The sequence below is a fragment of the Somniosus microcephalus genome, chromosome 11, assembly GCF_052327205.1.
Source record: "Somniosus microcephalus isolate GS21.2 chromosome 11, FLI_Smic_1.0, whole genome shotgun sequence".
NCBI lineage: Eukaryota > Metazoa > Chordata > Chondrichthyes > Squaliformes > Somniosidae > Somniosus > Somniosus microcephalus.
The window spans coordinates 223,866,426-223,885,589 of NC_140997.1; the positions used below are offsets into that span (position 1 = coordinate 223,866,426).

General features: G+C 47.4%; 1 protein-coding gene across 1 annotated transcript in view; it reads right to left on the bottom strand.

The window, feature by feature from the left end:
- Positions 1-19,164, bottom strand: part of sema3g (semaphorin 3G) — a 179,492-nt gene that overhangs the window by 28,272 nt on the left and 132,056 nt on the right. Inside the window, exons 6-9 of the mRNA XM_086002042.1 lie at positions 18,638-18,754; positions 15,112-15,254; positions 2,525-2,639; positions 1,746-1,815 (exon numbers count right to left, since the gene is read on the bottom strand). Coding sequence (XP_085858168.1) covers positions 1,746-1,815; positions 2,525-2,639; positions 15,112-15,254; positions 18,638-18,754 — 445 coding nt within the window. The remainder of the gene's footprint in view (positions 1-1,745; positions 1,816-2,524; positions 2,640-15,111; positions 15,255-18,637; positions 18,755-19,164) is intronic.

The window sequence follows — 19,164 nt, forward strand, 5'->3', positions numbered from 1 at the left end:
GTGAGTTCAAATCCCACTAGGGCAAGTTGTGAAATTAAATTCATAAATCTAGTAATTCGTGGACTAGGACCAAGGAAAAAATGACTGTGAAAGCTGCTGGATTGTTGTAAGAACCCAACTGGGGCGCAAATGCCCTTCAGGGATGGACCTGCTATCCCGGTTTGGTCTGGGCTACGTGTGACTCCAGTCCCACACTAGGTGGTTGACTCTTGACGCTCTGAGGTCATCTAGGGAAGGGCAATAAGTGTTGCCTTGTCAGTGTCACTCACATCCCAAAATGGTGACAAGCTCAAAGCAGTGGAGCTTGGAGCTTAGGGGTCCAGGTACATAGATCATTAAAATGTCACGGACAGGTACAGAAAATAGTCAAAAAGGCTAATGGAATGCTGGCCTTTATATCTAGAGGATTAGAGTACAAGGGGTTAAAAGTCATGCTACAGCTATGGAAGGATATACTGGCCTTGGAGGGTGTGCGGCGTAGATTTACTAGAATGATATCTGGACTCCAAGGGTTAAATTACGAGGAGAGATTCCACAAACTAGGGTTGTATTCCTTGGAATTTAGAAGATCAAGGGGTGATTTGATCGACGTTTTCGAGATATTAAGCGGAACTGATAGGGTAGATAGAGAGAAACTATTTCCGCTGGTTGGGGATTCTAGGACTAGGGGGGCATAGTCTAAAAATTAGAGCCAGACCTTTCAGGAGTGAAATTAGGAAACACTTCTACACACAAAGGGTGGTAGAAGTTTGGAAAACTCTTCCGCAAATGGCAGCAGATGCTGGGTCAATAGTTAATTTTAAATCGGAGATCGATAGATTTCTGTTAACCAAAGGTATTAAGGGATATGGGCCAAAGTCAGGCCTATGGAGTTAGGTCGCAGATCAGCCATGGTCTCACTGAATGGCAGAACGGGCTCGAGGGGTTAAATGGCCCACTCTTGTTCCTGTGTTCCTAAGAACAAATTTTTAAAAAAGAATCTTATACCCTATTTAATCTATTTCTATACCGATGTTAAATTGGTTAACATCTGCACTAAAGTAGCACAGGCAAGAATTCATGCCCAAGGTTTCTTCATAGTGTGAACCTCAACAGTGAGTGATAGTAGGCTGTTTGGCCATGGGGGCCTCACAGGCGAGGCTGATCCTATTCCCACTTGACGCCCATACCGGCCTCTTTCAGCAGGAGTCAGGAGTCCCATCTTCAATGACATCATGACGTTTAATCTTCCTTCACCTATGAACTCTAACTGGTAGTGTTAAAGCACAGGAGGACTTGGTAAACATACAGAGGCCTACTTATATGTCAGCCCTGGCCCAATGGTAGCAGTAAGAAAGTCATGGGTTCAAGCCCTACTCCAGATCGGGGCATATTCTAGGCTGGCACTTCAGTGCAGTACTGAGGGAGTGCTGCCCTGTCGGAGGCGTCGTCTTTCAGATGAGGTGTCAAGCCAATGCCTCGACTGCCCTCTCAGGTGGACATAAAAGACCCATGGCACTTTTTTGAGGAAGTGCAGGGGGAGTTCTCCTGGTATCCTGGCCAATGTTTATCCCCAAACCCAACACTTTCTTTATTAAAAAAAAAGACTACACTTCAAAAGTACTTCATGGAATGTGCAGCACTTTGGCAAGTCCTGAGATTGTGAAAGATGCTATTTAAATACATGACGAATAAACTCTCACTGCATCTCACCAGTGATACACCATTGCTTTGCACCTTGAACATCAAATAAAGTGGCTTCCTACCTTATTGTACTAAATAGAGCATAGACTTCTGGATTCTCTGCATCCTTAGTCCTCAATATGAACACATCCTCTGTGACACAGAAGATAAGGTGAAGTGTTACAGAATCATCAAAAGGTGAATTAATTCTTGAGTAAACAGGCTATAATTCACATATCATGGGTAGCTCCCTTTATTACATTTAGAATGTGGTTCACATGCTCAGAATTGGGTTAAGAACATAAGAAATAGGAGCAGGAGTAGGCCGTACGGCCCCTCGAGCCTGCTCCGCCATTCAATAAGATCATGGCTGATCTTCAACCTCAACTCCGCTTTCCTGCCTGACCCCTGTATTCCTTGATTCCCCTAGAGTCCAAAAATCTATCAATCTCAGCCTTGAATATATTCAATGACTGAGCATCCACAGCCCTCTGGGGTAGAGAATTCCAAAGATTCACCACCCTCTGAGTGAAGAAATTCCTCCTCATCTCAGTCCTGAATGGCCGACCCCTTATCCTGAGACAACGCCCCCTAATTCGAATGTGTGTTCTTTATACACAGGGAAGTAATGCCACGCCCTGACGCAATCCCAATGTTTACTTCTCCTAGTGAAATCGTACATGAGCAGGCCTAGGATTTCACTTGGTAAGAGCAGCGAAAGCTTTGTTCTGCCTCTGGCTTGTGACCCTGGGAATGCCCAATGCTTACACAGGGCGCTGAAAGTGAAGCAATCGTCCATTTATCCCACCACTCACATTCCTCACCTTAATGAGAGCATGAAACAAAATAATCTCTTACTTACCAAGCTCATCAAAGTGCGTGTCTATCCCATCAGGTCCCGGGACAGAACATATCAGCCGGGCTTTGATGAATGTGCTCCATTTGTTTACCAGTACCCTTTGACCTCCTGCATCATTCTGAAACATACCATTTGTAAACACCTCATCAATTATGGCTCATAACCTTCTGGGATCATTGAGAAATAAACACCCTTACCTCCACAAAATAATGGATTCTGACCCTTGGTTAGATGGCAAATGCAAACTATTGACGCTCTGATTCTTATAAACATTTCTATCGTTCAAGAGAAGAAAAATCTAAACCTGCAATGAGATCAAATCTAACAGGATAGATTGTCAAACTACCAGCTCAGCCAGTTCTCTATTCTGTGCCCGCTGACTGTTTGTCTGGATCAGAGTTACATGCCGTCAACCAATGTTGCCTTGCCGCGCAGCGCTCCAGGGGTCCCCGCGCAGTCGGTGAGCTGGCTTTTAAATTGAAAATGCGCAGACTTTTGAATGGGCCGCTCAGCCCGTAAAGGGGCAGTGCAGCCTAAAAAAAATTACAGGGCAGCAAACTCTCTTTATTCATTGTCTTTAATTTTTTTATATATGCTGGTGTTTGACAAGCATTTAAGAACATAAGAATGTCTAAGAACAGGGAAAGGCCATTAGGCCCAAGAAGTCCACTCCCTTCTCTCCCTTCAGACGTTAATCACTGCACCTATATATATATATTGATATATATTAAGACCAGGACTTGGGTATACAGGGTATAATTTCAAAGTTTGCAGATGACACAAAACTCAGAAATGTAGTAAACAGTGAGGAGGATAGTAACAGACATCAGAAGGACATAGACAGGCTGGTGAAATGGGAAGACACACGGCAGATTAAATTTATTGCAGAGAATTGTGAAGTGATACATTTTGGTAGGAAAATGAGGCGAGGCAATATAAACTAAATGGTACAATTTTAAAGGGGGTGCAGGAACAGAGCGACCTGGGGGTGTATGCACATAAATCTTTGAAGGTGGCAGGACAAGTTGAGAAGGCTGTTAAAAAAAGGAATTTGGGATCCCTGGCTTTATTAATAGAGGAATAGAGTACAAAAGCAAGGAAGTTATGCTAAACCTTTATAAAACACTAGTTAGGCTTCAGCTAGAGTATTGTGTTCAATTCTGGGCACCGCACTTCAGGAAGGATGTCAAGGCCTTGAGAGGGTGCAGAAGAGATTGACTAGAATGGTACCTGGGATGAGGGGCTTCAGTTACCTGGAGAGATGGGAAAAGCTGGGGTTGTTCTCCTTAGAGCAGAGAAGGTTAAGAGGAGATTTGAGAGAGGTGTTCAAAATCATGAAGGGTTTAGATAGCGTAACTAAGGTGAAACTCTTTCCAGTGGCAGAAGGGTCCATAACCAGAGGACACAGACTTTAGGTGATTGGCAAAAGAACCAGAGGCAGCAATGAGGAAATATTTTTTTACACAGCAAGTTGTTGTGATCTGGAACGCGCTGCCTGAAAGGGTGGAGAAAGCTGATTAAATAGTAAATTTAAAAAGGGAATTGGAGAAATAATTGAAAGGAAAAAAATTACAGGGCTGTGGGCAAAGAGCAGGGGGGAGTGGGACTAATTGGAGAGCTCTACCAAAGGACCAGCACAGGCCTGATGGGCCGAATGGCCTCCTTCTGTGAGGTAAGGTGCTATGATGCCTCAAAAAAGCACCTAATTCATTGTAGGCAAACCTTTTTGGAATATTTCTGAGCTTAGGTGATGTACGAATGTAAGTCTTTATTTCTTTAAATGGCTCACTCTAGTAACTGATTCCATGGGCTGGATTTTCCAAGCCCCGTGGAGGCGGGTTTGGAGGCGGGAGTGGGGGGAAAATTGCAGAATCGGGGGGCACGAACCCTTCCCGATTCCAACCCGCCTCCATGCCCGTTTCCCAGGAGGCGGGTACCCGACCCGTGCTGGGAGCCGCCTCCCCGAGGCGGGAAGGGGATTAGTGCCAATTAACTGCCTGTTAACAGGTAGTTAACAGGCAGTTTTTGGCCTAATCCCTATTTTTATGCCTGAAGTGTGGGCTTCCCGACGGCTCTAAACCACGCCAAGTTAGTGAGGCGGACCGTCGGGCTGAAGGACTTGGAGGGTTCGAGATGTCCGGTGTTCAGGTGAGTGATGGGTGCATGTGTGCAGAGGTAAGTGTGTTTGGTGCGTGTAAAGTGTTTAAATAAGTTTTACTTACCTTTACTTACTAATGCAGGCTTCCTTCCTTCAGGTCTCAGGAGTCCCTCCTCTCACCGGCACAGAAAGCAGAATGGCCACGAGCTGTCAAAAGTTGCAGCATTCTGCTTTCTGTTCTGGAGAGATTTCTAATTGAGTCTGTGGCGAAGGACTCAAGTTAGAAGACAGATTGTCAGTGTTTGACAGCTTCACAGAGCTGTCAAATGCTGATATTTCATCTGTCAAAAGGTCTTGACAGATGAAATGTCAATCCCTGACGTCACCTGTAACCAGGTGTCCCTTAATTGGCCTGCTGAGCCCGCTGGGCGGGCACAAGGTCAATCAAGGGAAAATCGCGTGGGTCAGCCACAAATCGATGGAGGCAGGACTACAACCCAAAATGTGGGAGTCCCGCCTCCATCACGTCCCCATTGACAAAATCCAGCCCAATAACTCCATTAGTTTTTGATTGAAAAAGGTCTACTTGACATTCCCGCTTCGATATATCTTAGCAAAAAGGGGTTCTGTGCGGTTAGTTGTTAGTCATCTTATAATCAATGCGCGAAATTATGAACGGACCAGGCAGCCCGTTAAAGGGACCCCGCACCCATAATAAAAATCAGAGGGAACACTGCTTATATTGTGCCTGCTCTACTGTTCAGCTTTTCAGTACCCATTCAGCAAGGTCGAGCTTCATTGAGGTTATCCAGTGAATAACTGAGCCATAGGTTCAATCCCTGTACTGTGCGAAATTGGGTGGAAGAGGGATCAATGGAGCGGAGGATACATCCATAACTGACGATTAGGGAGGTGGGGGTGATGGCAGGGGGGGAAGGAGCTAGAACGGGGAGGAACGAGGAGAGATTGTGTCGATTGGGCTTATACTCACTGGAGTTTAGAAGATTGAGAGGGGATCTCATCGAAACCTATAAAATTCTGTCAGGTCTGGACAGACTAGATGCAGGAAGGATGTTTCTGATGGCCGGGGAGTCCAGAACCAGGGGTCATAGTCTAAGGATAAGGGGTAAGCCATTTAGGACTGAAATGAGGAGGAATTTCTTCACCCAGAGAGTGGTGAACCTGTGGAATTCTCTGCCACAGAGGGCGGTGGAGGCTAGTTCATTAAATATATTCAAGAAAGAGTTGGATATATTTCTTGAGGCTAAAGGGATCAAGGGATATGGGGAAAAGGCAGGGACAGGGTACTGAATTTGGATGATCAGCCATGATCACATTGAATGGCGGAGCAGGCTCGAAGGGCCGAATGGCCTACTCCTGCTCCTATCTTCTATGTTTCTATGTTTCTATGAAATTTATCAAAAAGTCAGATATCCTCTACAGGACAGGAAATTTTTAATCTGTATTTTATTATAAAAATGGGGGCAATACTTTATTCCATTCCAACCCCCCAGATTTCTCCTTCAAAATTCAATAAGAATGCCATCACACTGCTGTACCCCTTACACTCAATGGTGTCCTAGTGCCAGCAAGTCCCTAATTGCCCTCGAGAAGGTGGTGGTGAGCCACCTTCTTGAAAAAGTGGCTTGCCTGGCCATTTCAGAGGGCAGTTAAGAGTCAACCACATTGCTATGGGTTTGGAGTCACATATCGGCCAGACCGGGTAAGGATGGCAGATTTCCTTCCCTAAAAGACATTAGTGAACCAGATGGGATTTTTACAACAATCCGGTAGTTACATGGTCATCGTTACTGATACTAGTTTTTTTTATTCTAGATTTATTTAATTAATTGAATTTAAATTCCCCAGTAACCATGGTGGGATTTGAACTCACGTCCCATCAGATCATTAGTCCAGGCCTCTGGATTACTCGTCCTGTAACATAACCACTATGCACGCCACTTATTCAATACACCTATCTGTTAGCAGACAGTCAATAAAAATGAAGGTTAAAAACTTAGATCCGCCCCATGGAACTTCGTAAACTTGGCTCTGCAGTTATACCACAGTAGGTGCGAAGCCCTAGTAATGTGCGACCAGCTCCCAGGGGCAGTCTCACACCGCAGGTGAGTTCACACCCTCCTTACACCACATTACGTTGGTGTGAATTTGGAAACTGCTCACCAGTGATGCAGGCTGTGCGGTCCGACTGCTCCGTAACCCCCATTCTTCCGCCCAACAGTTTAAGCTTGTAGTCTAGAAAATGGGGCATTTCAAACATTGAACCAACGCCGTGATTGATGGGCAAAGGGTTATCAGGGCAGGGTTATCAACACCAGTCCTGGAAAGGTTATTAGTTCACCCTGCGACAAGGTTATCGGTCAAGATAATCACTCTACTGGCTGATGATGGCTGTTATCAGTCTGACATACACAGACACTGCACTACACACACAGGGAGAACACTGCGATAGGAACTCCCTCCCCCAAATAGATGTTGAGGCTGGGGGTCAATTGAAAATTTAAAAACTGTGATCGATAAGATTTTTGTTAGGAAAGGATGTGGAACCAAGGTAGGTGATTGGAGTTAAGGTACAGATCAGCCATGATCTGATTGAAAAGCGAAACGTGCTCGAGGGGCTGAATGGCCTACTCCTCTTCCTACGTTTCCTACGTAAAGTCTGTAACTTACAAACCTGCCACTTAACTTCCACACGTTATAGTCACTGAATTCTTATTTATATCTCCTTTATTCCAGATCTTTTCCCTGACTGTCGGGGTTGCTATTTCCTTCGACAGGAAAGACTAGGAGTTGGGCATCCCGTGCCTCAGAAACAAAAGTTTCCAGGCCTGAGGCAGACAGAGCAGGACGGGATCCCGATTCCATCCTGAGTCCGAGCTGAGCTAGCTGACCTCACCTACAGCAGCAGTCGGATCACAGAACCATACAGCACAGAAGGAGGCCATTCAGCCCGTCGTGCCTGTGCCGGCTCTTTGAAATTCGCCCAATTGGTCCCACTCCCCCTGCTCTTTCCCCACAGCCTAGCAGATTTTCTTCCTTTTCAAGTATTTATCCAATTTTCTTTTGAAAGTTACTATTGAATCTGCTCCCACCGCCCTTTCAGGCAACGCGTTCAAGATCACAACAACTCACTGAGTAAAAAAAATTCTCCTCATCTCCCCTCTGGTTCTTTGCCAATTATTTTAAATCTGTGTCCTCTGGTTACCGACCCTCCTGCCACTGGAAACAGTTTCTCCCGATCTACCCCATCAAAACCCTTCTTAATTTTGAACACCTCAATTAAATCGCCGCTGAACCTTCTCTGCTCTAAGGAGAGCAATCCCAGCTTCTCTGGTCTCACCTCATCTCTTTGGATTCATGTCCCGCTGTTCAGAAGGAAACACTTGGTGCTATCCATTCCTCATCTCACCACCATTCTGATGTGTTGACATGAGCCAAGTCTATTTTATGGGCTGAGGGAGGGGGAAATCCCTTATCCCTGCAAGGTTTGTGTAGCCACCTGGCATTGGAGCATGACTGGAGCATTCCGCTCACCAACCAAGGGAGCTGCTTTCTAGCTCTGATAAGACAGAAAAACAAGCTGAAACAACTCGTGCTTGCTGATGACCAGTCCTCCCCTCTCCCCGTCATCGGCTCAATGACTCTCTCTTCCTTTTTCACTCTATAATGCTCTGTAGCTGTTAATCTCCACAGGTCAGGGTTCAAGTTTAAAAAAAAAGAAATCATCAAACCAGTAATGCACCTCTTAGAATCATAGAAGTTTACAGCACAGTAAAAGAGCTTTCCAGCCTAATCCCACTTTCCAGCTCTTGGTCTGTAGCCCTGTAGGTTACGGCACCTCAGGTGCATATCCAAGTACTTTTTAAATGTGATGAGTGTTTCTGCCTCTACCACCCTTCAGGCAGTGTGTTCCAGACCCCCACCACCCTCTGGGTGAAAACATTTCTCCTCAACTCCCCTCTAATCCTTCTACCAATTACTTTAAATCTGTGTCCCCTGGTTATTGGCTTCTCTGCGAAGGGAAATCAGTCCTTCCTATCCACTCTATAGACCCCTCATAATTTTATACACCTCAATTAAGTCTTCCCCCAACCTCCTCTGTTCCAAAGAAAACAACCCCAGTCTGTCCAATCTTTCCTCATAACTAAAATTCTCCAGCCCTGGCAACATCCTCGTAAATCTCCTCTGTACCCTCTCTAGTGCAATCACATCTTTCCTGTAATGTGGTGACCAGAACTGTACACAGTCCTCTAGCTGCGGCCTAACTAGTGTTTTATACAGTTCAAGCATAACCTCCCTGCTCTTATATTCTATGCCTCGGCTAATAAAGGAAAATATCCCGTATGCTTTCTTAATCGTCTTATCTACCTCTCCTGCTACTTTCAGGGATCTGTGGACGCGCACTCCAAGGTCCCTCTGTTCCTCTACACTTCTCAGTATCCTACCATTTATTGTGTATTCCCTTGCCTTGTTAGCCCTCCTCAAATCCATTACCTACAATTACACTTTACAAAGAGTTCAATGGTACAGAATGGACTGATGGCCACTTCGTATCCCGCCAGTCTATACCATGAAAGAGCCCGACAATGGAGCACTCGCCTTATAGATAGAAAACACCAATCAGATTTTTGGTTCCAACCCTCTCGTTGGCTTGTTTAGATTTACATAACCAATCAGATAATTAGATTTTTACAGAACTCGCGGCTGATTGGATTGTGACTAGCATTCAGACATTCCTTTAAAGGATGTTATAAAACTACAAGTTGCGTATAACAACATTTAAAAACATTGGATGAGGAAAGGCCATTTCCCCCCCCAGCCACCTCATTCCTTCTGATGGGCCATGAGCAATCAGCATGATCATGGGCCATCACTAACTTAATCTCCTAAAGGAGATTCCAGGAAGAAAAGCGACTGTGAACGTTAGCCCCTGACCCTAGGTAATCAATTTTAAAATAGAGGCCCGGAGATGGTCTTTCAGGTCCAGGCCAGTTGGCCTCTTGTTAACCTCCACTCCATTTGCTCCACCATTGTCAGCCATGCCTTCAGCTGCCTTGGCCCCATGCTCCCTTCCGTCTCTTAACCTCCTTCTCCACCTGTGAGACCGTCTTTAAACCCGAACCTCTTTACCAAGCCTTTGTTCACCTCTCCTTTGACTCGGCATCCATCTTTTGATCGCACCGCTGTGAAGTCCCTTTGGAATGTTTTTTTCTACATTAAAGGTGCTATATAAATGCAAGCCATTTTTATTGGAGATTGGTCAGGCTAAAAAGCTAACGAAATAATAGAGTCAGAGAATTAGCAGGTGTGCGACCTAGATGATGTGCGAGTACCTGCTCATTAGCCTAGACTGCAATATTCCTCCTACCAGTGTATTGCTAATAAACAGATCTGACTACAACTTAGTGGGCCAACATTTGCGATCGGAAGCTTCCCGCGGGCCGACGCCTCCGACCTGCAAAAAAATCTACGAATGTACCTGGTGGCCTGGGAGATACGGAGGTTTGCGATCCTGGGCCACTCCGGGTCCGCGCGGGCAGAGGTCCCCGCATCCCAGGGACGCAGGCGGTTCGTAAGCGCCCCTGGGATCACGTGGGCCGGCCCAACCAATGAAAGAAGGAAATCACCATCCATACTTATGGGAGTTGCGTACGTACGGAACTACAATAAGTATGAATGGGGATCACTTCAAAAATACACCAACACATGAAATACATTTTTTTTTAAATTACATATTTAAAATGAATTAAAATGCCATTTAATTAAATATTTTAAACAAAATTTAATAAATTATATGTTTTTACAGGGCTAAAAATAAACTTACCTTATTGAAGAGTATTTTTAATTTATAAATGAGTGATAGCATTTTATTTTTCTATTTTTTAAAACTCTTATGCTGGTAAAAGCAGGCCTTAAGCCTCCTTTTACCAGGCATAACAATTTGACAGGCATTCAGCAGGCGGAAGTTGTGCAAATAGCGCAACTCTCCCGCCCGCAGAGGCCCATCTCCTGGGCAGGCGGAGGATCTGTCAAGAGGCTCATTGACGGATCGCAAGTGCCGGTTGTCAGTGCATGTGCTTCGCATGCCTAAACCCGAACTTGCGCGGCCCCTACGGGCGCGCACACACCTCGTACGCACCCTGGGGGGGGGGGGTCGCAAAATACGGCCCATTAAATCTAGGGAATGCTTATATGGGCTTTAGTTTTGGCTGGAGATCCAAACTTGTGTGAGTGCACTGAAAATTCACCGAGTCCGTGCACAATATCAAGGTCTACAAAGGCCATTTCAACCAATAGTCATGACTGTTTTCATTCTGTATAAGAAATTCATTCTAAAGGGAGTGACATGAATCAGTCATTCATGATAGAAAGACTTATGAAATAATACTGAGCTACTGAGCGGCCTACGGGTGGCGCTGTCCAGGGAGAGTATAAATACTCGGGCACGGGCCCAGCTTGCGCAGGACATTCTTAACAGGAACTAGTGAAGGACACAACTAGACCTCCATGTTGTAAAACAGTTGATTAATGCTTAGACCAAGTGCCTAGTAGTTTTCTTACGTCAGGGAGTATTTTAACCTTGCCGGAACAATGCTTTTTATTTTAAGTTATGTGCCCTCGGGCTGGGATTTTGTGTTTCTTTGCTCCCCAGACCATGATTTTCCAGTGGTTCATTTTAATGATGGAAAATCTTTGCACAAACAAACAATCAACCCATCTTTTCCCTCAAGTTTTAACAAGTCAAATTGTAACTAAAGGTTGTCCTGCGTGTCAGACCTCACTGAGGAGAGCCTGTTCCCTTTACAAAGTGGAAGCTCCATTTAGATTGGTCTTCAGCTGTGGCTCAGTGGGTGGGACCCTCACCTCTGGAGTCGGAGAGTTCTGGGTTCAGAATCCCACTCCAGAAACTCGAGCTGAAAGTCTTAAGCTGACACTTCAGTCAAGTACTGAGGGAGCGCTGCACTGTCAGAGCGTGCCATCCTTTGGATCCTGGCTCACATCAAAGCCAGTGTTCCCACCTCTCTTGACCAACACCAGTTTGCCTATCGTGCAAACAGATCAACGGAAGATGCAATCACAACTGCTCTACACTCTGCACTGAATCACTTAGATGGTAAAGAGACCTACATCAGAATGCTGTTCACAGACTACAGCTCAGCATTCAACACTATCGTCCCCAACAAGCTGGCCACCAAACTCCACACTCTTGGCCTGAACACTTCCCTCTGCAACTGGACCCTGGACTTCCTAACAAACAGACCCCAGTCTGTCAAATTAGGTAACCACACCTCCCTCCCCCTGACCCTGAACACGGGGGCCCCACAAGGATGTGTGCTGAGCCCCCTCCTCTACTCCCTCTTCACCCACGACTGTGTGGCTGTTCATGGTTCCAACACCATCATCAAGGTTGCGGATGGTACCACGGTAGTAGGCCAGATTACCAACAACGATGAGCCAGCCTACAGGGAGGAGGTCCAGCATCTCGTGAAGTGGTGCGCCGATAACAACCTGGCCCTTAACATCAAGAAAACCAAAGAAATCATTGTGGACTTCAGGAAGTCTAAAGGCGGAAATCACACCCCCATCCACATCCATGGGGCTGTGGTGGAAAGGGTGGACAGCTTTAAGTTCCTCGGAGTCCACATCACGGAAGACCTCTGCTGGTCCATCAATACCTCCTCTCTGGTGAAGAAGGCCCAGCAGCGCCTATATTTCCTAAGGAGGCTGAAGGGATGTAACCTGTCACCCCTGATCCTCTCTAACTTTTACCGCTGCACAATAGAGAGCATCCTGACGAACTGTATCACAGTATGGTATGGCAGCTGTAGCTACTATGACCGGAAAGCCCTGCAGCGGGTAGTCAAAACTGCCCAACGCATTACCGGCACCCGGCTACCGACCATAGAGCACATATACCAGAAACGCTGTTTACGGAGGTCACGGGCCATCATCAAAGACCCTACCCACCCCAGCCACAGTCTGTTCGCCCTCCTGCCATCTGGGAGATGCTACAGATGCATTCGCACCCGAACGACCAGATTTAGGAACAGCTTCTTTCCCAGGGCTGTCATCCTACTGAACTCCACAAATAAACTCTAAAGCCTGCACATCTGCCAATGCACTTTATTATGGTTATGTTTATGTTAATGTATTACAAGCCAAATGTATGTTGAATGTTTAAATGTCTTAATCCAAATGTACACTCTCGGGAGCTGCAAGCCTACATTTCGTTGTACTGCACTTGTGCACTAACAATGACAATAAAGTTGATTATTATTATTATTATTATTATTATTAATAAACTGAGGCCCACATCTGCCCTCTCAGGTGGGGCACAAAAGATCCCATGGCACTTATTTGAAGAAGAGCAGTGGCCAATATTTATCCCTCAAACTGCACCACAAATAACTCATTATTTGGTAATGTTTCCCACATTACAACAGTGACTACGCTTCAAAAAGTACGTCATTGGCTGTGGGACGACCCGAGGTCATGAAAGGTGCTATATAAATGCAAGTTCGTTCTTTCTTTTCTCTTTATTCGGATTCTGTCCCGGGACTTGAACCCACAAACCGTCTGACTCAGAAGTGAGGATGCTACCCACTGAGCCACAGCTGACACACCCTCCCAGCACCCTCAACTGGGAGCAACATACACAGCACAGGCCAGGGATTCCCTGGGCTGGATTTTCATTGAGTCGTCGGGTAGGAGGCGGGACTACAACTTTTGGGGTTGTAGTCCCGCCTCCATCGAGTTGTGGCCAACCCACGCGATTTTGACTTGATTGACCTTGTTGAGCCCACCCAGCGGGCTCAGCAGGCCAATTAAGGGCCACCCAGCAACAGGTGACATCACAGATTGACATTTCATCTGTCAAGACCTTTTGACAGATGAAATATCAGCATTTCACAGCTTTGTGAAGCTGTCAAACACTGACAATCTGTACTCCAAGTTAATTCCTTCCTCTCAGGATGATTTAGAGATCTCTCCAGAACAGAAAGCTGAATGCTGGAACTTTTGACAGCTCGCGGCCATTCTGCTTTCTGTGCCAGTGAGATGAGGGACTCCCGAGACCTGAAGGAAGGAAGGCTGTAAAGGTAAGTAAATGTAAGTACAACTTCTTTAAACACTTTACACACACCAAACACACTTACCTCTGCACACATGCACCCATCACTCACCTGAACACCGGACATCTCGACCCCTCCAAGCCCTTCAGCCCGACGGCCCGCCTCGCTAACTTGGCGTGGTTTGGAGCCGTCAGAAATCCCACATTTCAACAATGAAAATAGGGATTAGGCTAAAAACTGCCTGTTAACTACCTGTTAACAGGCAGTTAATTGGCACTAATCCCCTTCCCGCCTCGGGGAGGCGGATCCCAGTGCGGGTCAGGTATTCGCCTCCTTTGAAACTGGCATGGAGGTGGGTTGGGGGGCGGGATGGGTTCGTCCCCCCCCCCCCACCGATTTCGGGATTTTAACCCCCCACACACCTCCAATACTGCCGCCACGGCCCAGTGAAAATCCAGCCCAGGGCCTTGCTGCACTCGGCTTAGTGGCGTCTTTACTCCTTGGAGTGAGGTTCATTGATAAACATATTTAATAAAAGATATCACAAGCACAGGCTATTGTTCATCTGTTAAAAACTTGATAAATTTTCCCTGGAACCCAAGGTATGAACAAAAAAACAAGTCTTAAAATTATCGCTGGGCCTCGGGGAAGCTTCTGGAAATTACTCTGTTGCTCGCGCCCCCTTGTAGTGAGAGAGCAACAAACTTGTTCTTTTTAAACGTTCATTGATAGATCAGTTTGGGGGTTGGCGAGATCCATCATGGTCTTCCTGGAAAATCCCATTAAAAAAATAATCCCGTCAAAAGCGTTAAAAAGAAAACCCCATTAAAAATAAAATAACTCCTGTCAAAATCATAAAAGGCTTCCTGACATCTATTAAAGTATTTCCTGGGCTGGAAAATCAGACTCACGCGTTCAGTTTTACTGTCTGTCAGAGGCCTGCAAATGTGTTTCCAGCTATGACAACATTGGCTGGGGGAAGAATCTACTGATCTCCAGTTCGAAACCCTCGGAAAATGAAAAAAAATGTAATAAACAGACATCTGGTAGATATTAAAGGAGGAGGTGACCCTGAGGCAAGGGGGGAAAACCTGGAGGGAGGTGGGTGGGGGAGGGAGATAGTCCCTTTGCTCCTTGTGCCCAAGTGGTACTGTAAAACACTGTCATGCTAAATTGAGCGGTGCTTTATATGAAACGAGGCCTACACTCTAACTTTGCGGCTACAAGTCAGGAGCTGTGATGGACGGTTTACTGCCTCGATCCTGTTGCAGTCTAGGCCACCCGCCCTCCAATCCCCCCCCCACTCCCCTCCGAGCCTGCTCCGCCATTCAATACGATCATGGCTCAGCTTCTACCTCAACTCCACTTTCCCGCCCTTATCCCTTGAATCTCCAACTCACGGCACAAATGCGTCCGATCCGGCTGTATATGGCCCGGACTTTGCCCTCCGACTCCATGGCCTTCTCCGTGAAGAAGAAGTAAACCTTGTCGTTGTCGCGGTCGACGTTGTCCGGGATGAGGTGAGCGGCCACGAACTTGGGGTCTGCAAAGGAAGCAGCAGGAAGAAAGAAAAAGAGCGTTGAGACGGTGGCGGGTGGGGGGGGAGGGAGTCACCATTTCGCGGCAGGCCCCAGAGCGTGTCTTGTAAGCCTTTGTATACGCGTGTGAATTATATGAGGAGAGACCCCTGGCGAAGAGCCTCACCCAAGGGGATGGTGGACGGGAGAACTCGGCATGGAGCTCAACGCGCCCAATTCCCGATGCTCCTGGTTTTCTGCGGGCACACTGAAAAGTCAGGAGCGCTGTGAATCGGGCTTGTGGTTCTCCACGCCCAATTCTCCGATCCCTGCTCCCTGTCGAGTGAGGGGCTGCGCAAGGGTTTTTTCTTTGCAAAACTTACTCCAAGGGCCTGAAATTCTGGTGGGGAGGGGGGGGGGGGGAGCCTCCTGTGAGTGGGGCCCGCCCCTGGTCATGGGTTGTAGACGTTGACACTGTCCAGATTTGCAGGGGTGGGGGTCATTTTGCATGGTTAGGGAGGTCTGTCGCTCGCCCTGATCTGCCCTCGTAAGGCGAAGCGACCTACAGCTGCACCACCTGAGGTTGTCCTGGACCCTTCAAAAGGTCAACGAAGCAATTCCTAAATAAAGGATCTTCAGCTCGAGCAGGAATCAGGGTTCATGTAAAATAAGGCGAATTGAGCCCAGAGGGGATTCATTATTTTTGCCTGCTGCATATTTGGGGCCGTTTAAAAGGCCTCAGGAGAACTTAGGTCAGCTCCCAGCTGGCAAGAGTTCCATTGAGGCCTTATTAAGGTGCAATGGACGAAACTCCTGCGGTAGACCAGGAACTCCCTCAGATATACCCCCTTGATGTGGATAGGAGGGTAAATAGAGGAATTGCCCTTTTCCTCCACTAGAGGACTGGGTCGGCACTGGAGGACTGGGAGGGCACTGAAGGAATTGGAGGGCACTGGAGGAATGGCAGGACACTGGAGGACTGGGAGGGCACCGGCGGACTGGGAGGGCACCGGCGGACTGGGAGGGCACTGGCGGACTGGGAGGGCACTGGCGGACTGGGAGGGCACTGGCGGACTGGGAGGGCACTGGCGGACTGGGTGGGCACTGGGAGGGCACTGGAGGACTGGGAGGGCACCGGAAGACTGGGTGGCTACTGGAGGACTGGCCGGGCACTGGAGGACTGGCCGGGCACTGGAGGACCGGGTGGGCACTGGAGGACTGGCAGGGCACTGGAGGACTGGCAGGGCACTGGAGGACTGGCAGGGCACTGGGGGACTGGCAGGGCACTGGGGGACTGGGTGGGCACAGTCATATTTGACAGAGTACGAGAGAGAAAGGGTGAGAGACCCACATGAATATTGGCCGGCAAAAATTCCAATGCACATCTGGCATCAACTATGGACTAAGTATAAAAGGCCCTCCACTCAACCGAAAATGCCTACTTAGCATGACGGTGCCGAGCAGTGCTTGTAATAGCCCTACTCCCCTCACCTTTTCTCTCATCCTCTCCAGAATGCAGTGACTGCCGGCCAATGGACTGCTCCACTGGCCCGCCCGTCCCTTGCCAAAGTGTTCATTCTTCACATGTGAGTGTCAACGTACTATTCAACATTGAGGGGCCTCCTAGTGCAGCCTGCTCCTCCCATTCACCCAATACCCACACCTTACAGCAGGGTCACTGGATAGCAGTCAGGAACTGGTGTCGCTGACTGACTTTTTCCCTCCTTAGCCCGGGAAATCCTTGGCTAATACACGCCTACCACCTACCCTGCCGAGATCAGCTAACACATCATAGACAGGACCATCCTGATCTGCATCGCTGAGCACCAGACACACAGGGGGCTTGTAACAGAAAATATTATTAAAGTTTACAAGGGGCACTGTCAATATAACCCGTAGAATACTCTCCCCTTTTAACTTGCAGAGTTAGAGGTACACCACAGATGTAGCAATCTGAGATAATATCAGCTCCCCCATTGGCCCCAGTAACCCATCCTAGCTATTTTGGCCAACATTACATAGTATTTACAGCACAGAAACAGGCCATTTGGCCCAACCAGTCCATGCCGGTGTTCATGCTCGACACGACCCTCCTCCCACCCTTCTTCATCTAAACCCTATCAGCATATCCTTACATTCCTTTCTCCCTCGTGTGTTTATTTAGCTTCCCCTTGAAGGCATCTAAATATTCGCCTCAACTATTCCATGTGGTACCAAGTTCCACATTCTATACACATTATATGTATATAACAAATATGGGCTTTATAAATAGAGGCACAGAGTACAAAAGCCAGGAAGTTATGCTAAGCCTGTATAAAACACTAGGTCAGCTCCAGCTGGAGTATTGGGTCCAAAGCAGAAATAGATAGTTTCCTAGAAGTAAAGGGAATTAAGGGTTACGGGGAGCGGGCAGGAAATTGGACATGAGTCTAGGTTCGGAATGGTCATGGCCCTGTGGGTAGTGGAGCAGGCCCAGGGGCCGTGTAGCCTGGTTCTGCTCCTACTTCTTGTGTTCTAATTCTGTGTTAGATTTCAGGAGATGGTTTTATTCCTGTTCCTGGCTGGGGTGGAGATCGCCTTTACAGAAGGTAAGTACTGTAGAAAATACAGGGACAGAGTGATCTCCTGGACGAGTTTCGATCGCCTAGATGGGTCGGAGAGGAATTTCCCAGATTTTTTTCTCCCAAATTGGCCATTGGGTTTTTTATCTGGTTTTTCGCCTCTCCCGGGAGATCACATGGGTTCGGGTGGGATGGTTCTGTGATAGTAGATTTGAGGTTAGGATCAGATCTTATTGAATGGTGGAGCAGGCTCGAGGGGCCGATTGGCCTACTCCTGCTCCTAGTTCTTATGTTCTTAATTCTGGGCACCACACTTTAGGAAGGATGTGAAGGCTTTGGAGAGGGTAGAGAAGAGATTGACTAGAATGGTTCCAGGGATGAGGGATTACAGTTACGTGGATAGACTGGAGAAGCTGGGGTTGTTCTCTTTGGAGCAGAGGAGATTTGATCGAGGTGTTTAAAATCATGAAGGGTTCGGAGAGAGTAAATAAAGAGAAACCGTTTCCATTGGCTGAGGGGTCGATAACCAGAGGGCACAGATTGAAGATGATTGGAAAAAGAACCAGAGGCAACAGGAGGAAAAAACTTTTTTTACTCAAGTGGTTAAGATTTGGAACGCACTGCCTGATAAGGTGGTGGATCCAGATTCAATAGTCGGGAATTGGATAAATACTCGAAGGAGAAAAAAATTGCAGGGATATGGGGAAAGAGCCGGGGAGTGGGATTGGACTGCTCTTGAAAAGAGCTGGCGCAAACTCGACGGGCCGAATGGCCTCCTTCTGTGCTGTACTGTTCTACGGATTCTCTGTTCCTCTTTGAGATCGCCGCTGAAGACGCCCACTGGTTACCTTGTAACAAACGCTGGTCGAGCTCCGTCCTCATGGCGGAGCGGGACCCCAGGCTGCGGAAGATGACGGATTCCCTGCCCAGGAAGTCAGCCGTCAGTCCTGAATACAGCTCGCTACCTGAGGAATGGAGGGAAATAGAGTCAAATGATTCGGCTGTCCTCGGCTGCAGCCGATTGCACTGCTCACAAACCTTCCTGGCGTGCGTCTAATCATTCGCAACTTAAAACGACCATCGCCTCGGTTTAATATACGGCAGGAGAATGGGTTTTCCAGCTTCCCTTTGCATCTTCAGCCCTGCGCTCGCTGACCTGCATTGGCTCCTGGTTAAGCAACACCTTGATTTTAAAATTCTCATTCTTGTTTTCAAATTTTTTCATGGCTTCGTCCCTCACTATCTCTGTAACCTCCTCCAGCCCTACAACCTTCCAGGATCTCTGCGCTCCTCCAAATCTGGCCTTTTGCGCATCACCGATTTTCATCGCTCCACCATTAGTGGCTGTGCCTTCAGCTGCCGAGGCCCTAAGCTC